Genomic DNA, 8,752 nt, shown 5'->3' on the forward strand with positions numbered 1-8,752 from the left:
AGAAAATTTAGATAGTTTGTGTTGATTTGAGTGAACGGCTAGTACTCAAAATAAGTTCAGAGAACTAACTTCATGAATTGATAAAAGGTATATATCTGTCTCACTACATAAAATAGGTGGTTAGATTGATAATTTCGTAACTCATCACATAAAAAAAAAAAAAAGAAGTTGTTTTTCTTACATGCCACCCAGAAAAAAGAACAAATATTAAAAGGAGAGATTGAAACATCATCTACTTATGCCTCAATATCAGTTAAAGAAAATGAAGTATGTTTTTTTTGTGTATATCTGTCTCACCACATAAAATAGGTTTTTTTTTTGTGTATAAAATTGTAAGTTTGCAATGTGGTCCAAACTCCAAATGCAGCTATTTAATCATATTTATACTATATAATAAATATTATTAAGCAAATTATTGCTGTGGCCTTTTTGTCAATTATTAACAAATAATGAACCAAGTAGTTAAGATTCCCCCAAACATACCTTGGCAGTTGCAGACGAAAGTCCCTTGTGCTTATTAAATGAAGTAAAATTGCAATTTTTATGAGAAATGCATGAAATATGAAAATATTTATTAATTTATTAGTAGAAATATAAAGTTTTATGCAATATTTCCAAAGTTGTTAGTTCAAGAGATTTGAAACAAGAAATGTCTAATTTCTAATTAAATCATTTTCACATGTTTCTTATCTTAAAAATTTATTGAATTTTAGATTATTTTCCTTTGGTTATAAATAGAATGATGGATTTCAAATCCAATGCTAAACCTTTCACACTCACAGACATAAAATAGATTTGATACTCAATTTAAAAAAAAAATGGATACTTTACAATCTGACAATGAAAAAGACGAGCAGAAAAGTTGATCAGGAATCAGCTAAGCTTGCCTAAAGTAGCTGTGGCTGTCATTGATAAAATACTGCCATTTTGATTTTTGTGTTCTTCGACACTTTTAAATTACAATGTTAATTTGAATCCGTTTGGGGGGCTATAGGATCTTCTCTAATTGGTTTTCGAAAATTATTGTTTAAAATTATGTAATAATTCTAATGATCTTGAAAATTTTTCGAATTTCCTTTTCTTAAGCCAAACTTTTGTATACGTTGAGATACAAGATTTAAATATCTTTTTTCCCCTTAAACAAAGCAACTTAATAGAAACTCATATTTGGATGCGTATGAAAAAGACATCAGGAATCAGCTAAGCATCGGTCGAAGAAAAATTCACAGACCCAAATGTATTATAAACCACTACATTCACAAATATGAAGTGTTCCTTCAACCTTTTATCCCGCATAACATATAATGTGACCTCCATGAAATATAGTGTATAAATAGGATCACTCAATCTGTAATGACAAAATACTCGACAAAGCATACCCAAAATAAGACAAGAGACCTCAAAAATGTACAAAAAACGAGATTATCGTTTAACCTGTGCGATCAAACTCACACGACCATCTTTATTCTTCACGCAAAATATCGGCACCATAAACCATACAGACCGTCGTCCCACCAGACTCCGACTTCTCAGCCGCATCTCCATCAGTGCTTCAACTCTCAAGAGCCGATAAATTCCTGTACATTCTCTCGAACATGTTACAACAACCATCTCAGAGTACGATTATGCATCATATTCAGCACAAATAATGAAAAACTTGATGCTACCTTCAGCCAAATTTGAATCCTCCAGATGGAACAGGAAGTTCACCACCTCCAAAGTTGAAACCAGATTGGGGACCATCACCAGATACCAGCTGCTCATCGTCTTCTTCTAACCAATATGTTTCAAGTATCTTTACCGCCTTCTCGTAAATTTCGTTGTTATCGTGGCTCTGAAGATTTTCGATCTTTTCTAGCCCTTCCGCATCATCAATCATCTGGGCAAAGACATTCACATCTCCCGTGTCACCCAGGTTCCTCTCAGCTTCTCCAACCTTCAGGATGTTCTCAAGACCTTCCAAGCAGACTGTGACGATTCTTGGGTCGGGAGAAACCAGAAGATCGCACAATGGTTTTATACAGCCCTCGCCTACTAGAAACCTGCCAAACAAGTTTGAAATCATCTTCAATCCAAATCTGCAACAATATATAGAATAACAGAATGGAGGCAAAATATATACTTGATTTGGTCGCTAGTTCCGCCAGAAGTGGCATTAGATATAGCCCAAGCAGCCTCTTTCTTTATTTCAAACTCGGCATTTTGAAGTAAAAGAACGAGGGGGGAAATTATGCCAGCTTCAATCACAGCCTGCTCGTTCAAATGACAGCTTCAGTAACTCACTATATTACTAAGTGGAAAGATTAAAGAAAAACAATCCCACAATTTTCAGCGAACCTGAATTTGATCCCTATTTCCAGCAGTGATGTTTGACACAGTCCAACAAGCTTCCTTCTTGATGCTTTTCTTATAATTTTGCATCAACAAGCTAAGTAAGCAAGGAAGAGCCATGTTCTGAATGATGACCTGCACATCATTAAAAGAAAAGTTGAGTTAGAAAAAAACTTAATTACAAAATCCGACAGTCGGCGTCAAAATTAACAGCGTAATTGCAACATCAAGTTTCATCTCAAAATTTCTACAGAGTACTTTTAACTCTCATAAGGATAGTAGAAGAGCAGTGCATCGAACCCCAACACTGACATCAACAATCTAAAATTAAGTTTCACCAAAGTAAAAATCCAACCTCAACCACATTTTATTCAATATATAGAGGGAAATCACAATTGGGAACATCATTTTCTAGTAAAGAGTTCTGACATCAGCAGAGTTTCTAAATCACAACAGCATATCAAGACACATCTTTATACCACTTGGAACCACAAGATTATTTGAAATGAGACAAAAACCTCAATGAGGATTTGTAAAGTTCATTAAATTTGTTTGAAACAACAAAAAAAATTCAATGAGAATTTGTAATTTTTCAGGGAGAGATTTAAAGCTGATACTTCTGGGAATATATCGTCGAATAGATTACAAACACCTGCCCATTATATCAGTCTATTCAATTAACATCAAGATAATCAGATACCTCATTTTTAAAAATACACCTCTTGTACTTGATATCTCAAATGGAAAATTATATAATCAGCAACTTTTGTGTTATTTGAAGTACAACTGATTTATAAAATACTGAGTCCCAAATATATAGGGTATTCAACCATTGAAAAATGGCACACAAATGAAGAAACCATACAAACCAATAAATTATTTAACGTATATGGATATCACAAACAGGGAATCCCAAAATTTAGACAACATACAGAGAAGTGAATTAACGCCCTTGCATGAGAGACAAAACAAGCAGAAAAGGCCACTTATCATCCCCCAATGAATTCACATAATTGAACTAGACAATTTGTTAGTCAAGGAAAAAGTAGCAATTCAACAATATACCTGAGTCTGCAAATCGTCGCCTGTCACAATATTACCCACAGTTCGCAGCGCAGGGATCAGAACAGATGGTGAGGGATGCCTACAAAACCCAAAAGGCCAAACCAAAAAGGGGTGAAACAAAAATAATGATGCAAAACACTGCGAGTCTACTGAGAACTCTAAATATATCACAACCAACAACATAAATATTTGATTTCTGAACAATGTCATATAACTGAACAATGTCATATAACTGCATCACTCACAGTAAAAGCTCAACCAGACGAGGGCATACACCAGCCTCTATCACAGCTTGAATTTTATCATTTGTGCCATCAGAGAGATAAGAAAGTGCCCAGCATGCATCTGTGAGGACTTCTTCATCATTTGTATGCATAAGATGAGCAAGTGCAGGGAGGGCTGGTTTCACCTGCTCAGGGATTCCAGATGACATACATTCAAATTGAATTGTGTATATGTGAAGAAAGTATTGCAACAAAGCATCACAACAAGCTAATAGAACTTGAAGGGCATACCTGATCAAACCGGGGTTGTGGTTTTCCCCGACAAAAGTTTGACAGTGTCCATGTTGCATTTCGCAACATGGATAATTTAACTTGATCATTAAATTGAGCCAATAAGGGCATCAAAGCTCCATAACCAAGGACAAGATCACGACACTTCGGCGAATCACCCGCAACATTTCCTAAAGCCCATACAGCCTACGAAAGATTATCAAGCATTGATTCCAGAATCACTTGATTAAACTGGCCAGACGGTTGAATGAAGAATAGAGCAGTTCATTTTGCAACATGTACCTGTTCTCGAACATCATCACTTGGAGAACTAAGAAGTTTCACAAAAATAGGAACAGCGCCATGATCTATCACAACCTTAGTATTATCAGACGTCCCAGAAGCAATGTTTGTGAGAGCCCACGCTGCCTCAAACTAGGTAAAAAAGTCATTACAGGACCAAAAAGATGGATACTTTCAACACTTGAAATAAAAAAAAGCAGCACCAACAAAAACAATGAAACCAAAATCTTACCTGAAGCTGTGGGTAGTCCTCTCTTGCAAGAAACTCAACAAACCGTGGAACAACTCCAGACTGAATCACCTCATCAATTGGTGGATTCCTTTCTGCCAAAACAAAATTCCCATAAAACGCCTAATCAACATAAACAAAAGAGAATTATCTAACAAACAAGATGTGCGAGGAAAAAAAATAAAGAAAACCTTGATTCGGGCCGTAAACGTTGATTTTTTTTACCTATCGAAAGAATTTTACGAGCCTGAGTTGTGGCCTCGAGTTGTAATGCTCTATCATTTGACCAAATTCCAGCCACCATTGCTGGAAGACTCTCCAACTGAAAATATATAACAAGTAAACATTTTTAATTTAATAAAGAAGTAAACCTTGAACGAATCAGCATACAAACAGCATGGTAAAAGACACAAATACATAGTTGTGCTACTTCAACATAACACCAATCCTATATAATTGGCATATTCACGAATAATGAATGTCGAGCGAAAAGATAAAATTTTACACTCAAGTTATAATACTAAATTCTACAAAGACGAGATATTGATAGCCGCAGATAGATCGATCAATCCAACCGAGTCGATTAGGGGTTACTCGAGATTGAGCTCATACATGACCGATTATCAATTAATACCTTTTTATCGAGCTGCGGTACATCGACCGTAGGCTGCAATTGCTGAGCTTGAAGCCCCTCGCGTCTCTTCTTCAGCAAATTCTCCTCCCTCCTATTCTTCCGGATCTCCACCATGTTATCCTCTCGCCGCCTCCGGCCCTCTTCAGCGTCCACCGCCACCTTGTACCTACTCCGGCGAACCTCCGTTCTCGCGCTCGGCCTCAACGACATCGTTCTTCTCGATCCAACCAAAAACCAAAATAAAAAATCACAGAAATTAAAACCTACAAGATGCAGTTATTGCTTTATGCTCCAGATTAAATCGAAGAATCAAGCAATAATTTTGGATACGGATGATAAATTAGAGAAATTTTTTGGCTTGTACTTCAGAGGCGCAAGTCCAGATATTTAAACAGTACATAAGCAGTTCCAACTACCGAATACTCCACCGACTTTAAAACGGGCCTGGATTCTTTGAAAATATGGTCATAATTGTGGCCCATAAAATATCATGTTAAAATAGTCAATGGGATTTTCATTTAAATTTCCAGTACAATAATTCAAGGACACATATTTTTTTAGGTTGAGTTTAGATCGGAGAATTTCAAATTACGTGTTGTTTGAATGTGATGAATAAAATTCGAGTAAATTTTAAATTCATTTTATATTAAGTTATGTAATATCAATAATAATTGTGGTAGAGTTTATATGCATTTAAGATCGGTGTCGTTTGAAATTCATTTATCAAATACTTAAACAAATCAAATACGTTCATCCAAACTAAATCCAAGTACAACTAAGGTACTTGGATTTTTGGATCTGAGACCATAAATTTCTAATCTATTTATTTGAAATTTCATAACTTGCATTGATGTACAAAATTAGAGTGAATTCCAAGTCTATTACAACTTAAGTTATGCAATTTAAATAGTAAATGTGAGAATTTGGAGGTCGGCTCGGAAACAATATGGGAGGTCGGCTCGGAAACTCGGAGGAGGTCGGCCACCTCTTTGATTCGACGAGATTGTGGATATGGGAGGTCGGCTGGGATGACCTCCTAAAAGCTTCAGACCAAGATGAGGTGACTTTATGTTGTGTTGCGTCATGAATCTAACCTCCCGGATCTTCCGAACGTTGGGCCACTAATTGTCTGGGCTACTGAGCGTGGGCTGGACCCACCCTCTGTCTGAGAGTATCACTGATAAAACTAAAGCTGTAGTTTTGAACATGTATGATTTTTCACGTAAATATGTGTGTTCTCTTGTCTTGTGTATGTTGCCTATCGTTGTTACGATTGTTTTATTAGTCCATTTGTTCCTGATAGGAGATGTGTTCTTACAGCAAAGTTCTACTGTGAAAGGGTGGTGTATGGCATTTGGCTATTGATTTGTTAGGTGCATTATTTTTAAATTCGAAAATATACTTGATTTTTTCATTGTTTATAAAATCGAACTTGATGTAGATCTATAATTCTCAAGTTTTTTTTTTCCACAAGGGACGAGCTTGACATTATTGCTGGAGCTTGCCGGAGATGCGACGTGTTTCTTATGACAGATGAAGTATGATCAAACTTCGCCAACTCTGTTGCATATGAACACTTAATATATTTTAGGCTCAATGATCATATCTTTCATGGATCAAGAATTTCAACATTAGTTTTCATCGTTTGAAGGAATAGGAAGTATTATTATGGTCAATACTTTCCTGTAAATATCCATTTCTTCATTGATGTTTGAGCCTCTAAATTTATAGTTATCGCGGAACATGCATGTACTACTACCTGTAGATTACCATGATAGGCTGAAAATTGGAGACTTGGTTCTGCATTCTCTATTAGGCAAACTGCTATTTGCATAGTGATGACCAATTGACGATATATATCCATTGTAAGTTAAAACAAACGAGTATTTCTTTCCCCCCTTAACTTTTCTTTTTTGTTTTGCAAATATTATTTCTCCAGGTGAATGAGCATATTACTTTCGACAAATGAAAAGCCCTTGTCAATTTTGCTTCACTTTCAAGAAATGCAGAGACGGACGATCATTACATCTTCCCTATCAATAACTTTTAGCGTGACTACAATTAACCGTGTAAAATTCACACTCAAACTTCCTTTGTTGTATAATTTTTCTTTCAATTTCATGAGCCAAAAAGATGTAAGACTGAATGATCTACAGCAAGTAATGATTGACTGACTTGTCATGCAATATAGGATGGAGAGTTGGGTGGGCGATTGCTCCATCTTCTGTTGCTTCTGGGTCAGAAATATTCATATCAAAATAACAGATTCCTCGCCGGATCCTTTTCGAGAAGCTGCTTTAAATAGTCTTCCTTCATATTTTGATTCATTGAGAAGGGTAAGATTACATCCATCAAATTAATCATTTAGATTTAAGGTTTGACCCATTTTGATAATCGAGATTTCTGAATCAATCTACTATTTCTTGTTGGTCTTGTGTGTGTTGAAAGTCTTCTTTTACCGAAGTTTCCGAGTGTTTGAATTTTGCTTCTGTGGATTTGATCTCATTCCACAACTCCATTTTATGGATGAATTTGATTCTTTAACTGTCAGTCCAATTTAGTCATTAATGGCTCTTGAATACCACGTCACAACACCGCCAAAAATACGAGACGAGGGATATTGTACGATTTAAAAAGATCACAAGTATAAAAGACAGATGTATTATGTAATTATAATCCAACATAGCAACCTTATAGGTTATGTTAGAGTAGATGCCCTGCAAGTCAACTGTTGACTAGGGATTTTATTGACTCAGTTGTAAAGAACAATCTTTATTTTAATATAATTCATTATTTCATGGTTTGTTATTTCTTTATCTGTATACCCATGTCATCAAACATAGATAAAGACCTTGATTATACTTTAATGCAAATGAATCGTAATTCAATGTTGAAACCATTTGTAAACACTGTATGATCTAAATTCGTCCCTAGTCGATTCAGCCGCCTAAAACATGGATAAAGGTCGCTTGAGCTCGAGACTAGCATCTGTGATGTTGTGTACTGCGTTTCTTGGTATGGGCATAGAGATGTCCAAACATACAGATGGGTAGTCATATGATGATTATACCGAACAACCCTCCCTCGGACTTTCCAAGTGGTTATCATTCATCGAGAGGATAAGTCCGTGGTTATGATTGTACACCATTAGTCCTTATGACATGGGACAACACTGAGGCTCTATATGCTAGGGCTGTGCTTTGACTCGTTTACCGACTCCAGGAGAGTCATCAGGTGGCGATGTTGGGTATAGTTGCGACACATATAGGAGCTAGTGCATTGTAGTCGGGGATTCACCGCTCACCTACGGGTGTGGATATCCTATGTGATCTGATGTAATAATAGTGCATGGAATCTCTGGCCAGAGTATGAGATGTACGTTAGAGAAAGAGTTCTCCAATAATACACGCGATGCCACTATTAAAGTTATCACATAGTTATCGAATTAATATGCAACCCTCGATGAACCAATGGTTGCAGATTCGATCGGGATATATGAGATGAAGGGACCGTACTGTACGCTAATCATAATCGACTGGTTCTTGCAGGCACTATTAGTGATACCTAGGGGATCATGGGGCGATGCTACTAGACGCTCTTACCATGATCCGATGGGTGCAATCAGAAATGAGTTCTGACATTCTTGATCAAAGTGTTGATGAAAAGAATGGGGCTAACTAGGGTAAGCCCGAATAA

General features: G+C 36.3%; 1 protein-coding gene across 1 annotated transcript; it reads right to left on the reverse strand.

Annotated features, from left to right (window-relative positions):
• Window positions 1-1,211: 1,211 nt before the first annotated feature.
• Window positions 1,212-5,436, reverse strand: LOC140967276 (importin subunit alpha-like). The gene is made up of 11 exons (XM_073427706.1): window positions 5,057-5,436; window positions 4,648-4,744; window positions 4,426-4,517; window positions 4,194-4,325; window positions 3,912-4,097; window positions 3,642-3,805; window positions 3,397-3,475; window positions 2,338-2,466; window positions 2,123-2,250; window positions 1,668-2,042; window positions 1,212-1,577 (listed from the first exon to the last, which is right to left on the reverse strand). Exons 1-10 carry the CDS (start codon window positions 5,264-5,266, stop codon window positions 1,670-1,672), a joined length of 1,590 nt encoding a protein of 529 aa, XP_073283807.1. The 5' UTR covers window positions 5,267-5,436; the 3' UTR covers window positions 1,212-1,577; window positions 1,668-1,669.
• Between the last annotated feature and the right edge of the window lie 3,316 nt (window positions 5,437-8,752).

This window comes from Primulina huaijiensis, unplaced genomic scaffold (genome assembly GCF_012295235.1).
Source record: "Primulina huaijiensis isolate GDHJ02 unplaced genomic scaffold, ASM1229523v2 scaffold24871, whole genome shotgun sequence".
NCBI lineage: Eukaryota > Viridiplantae > Streptophyta > Magnoliopsida > Lamiales > Gesneriaceae > Primulina > Primulina huaijiensis.

Bases quoted from the DNA above. Each gene is read 5' to 3' on its own strand.
- LOC140967276 (XM_073427706.1), bottom strand. From the start codon at position 5,266: ATGTCGTTGAGGCCGAGCGCGAGAACGGAGGTTCGCCGGAGTAGGTAC. The intron at 3,476-3,641 runs GTGAGTGATGCA...TGGGTTTTGTAG, and splicing joins CGTCTGGTTGAGCTTTTACT to GCATCCCTCACCATCTGTTC. The intron at 2,251-2,337 runs GTTCGCTGAAAA...TTGAACGAGCAG, and splicing joins GAAATAGGGATCAAATTCAG to GCTGTGATTGAAGCTGGCAT.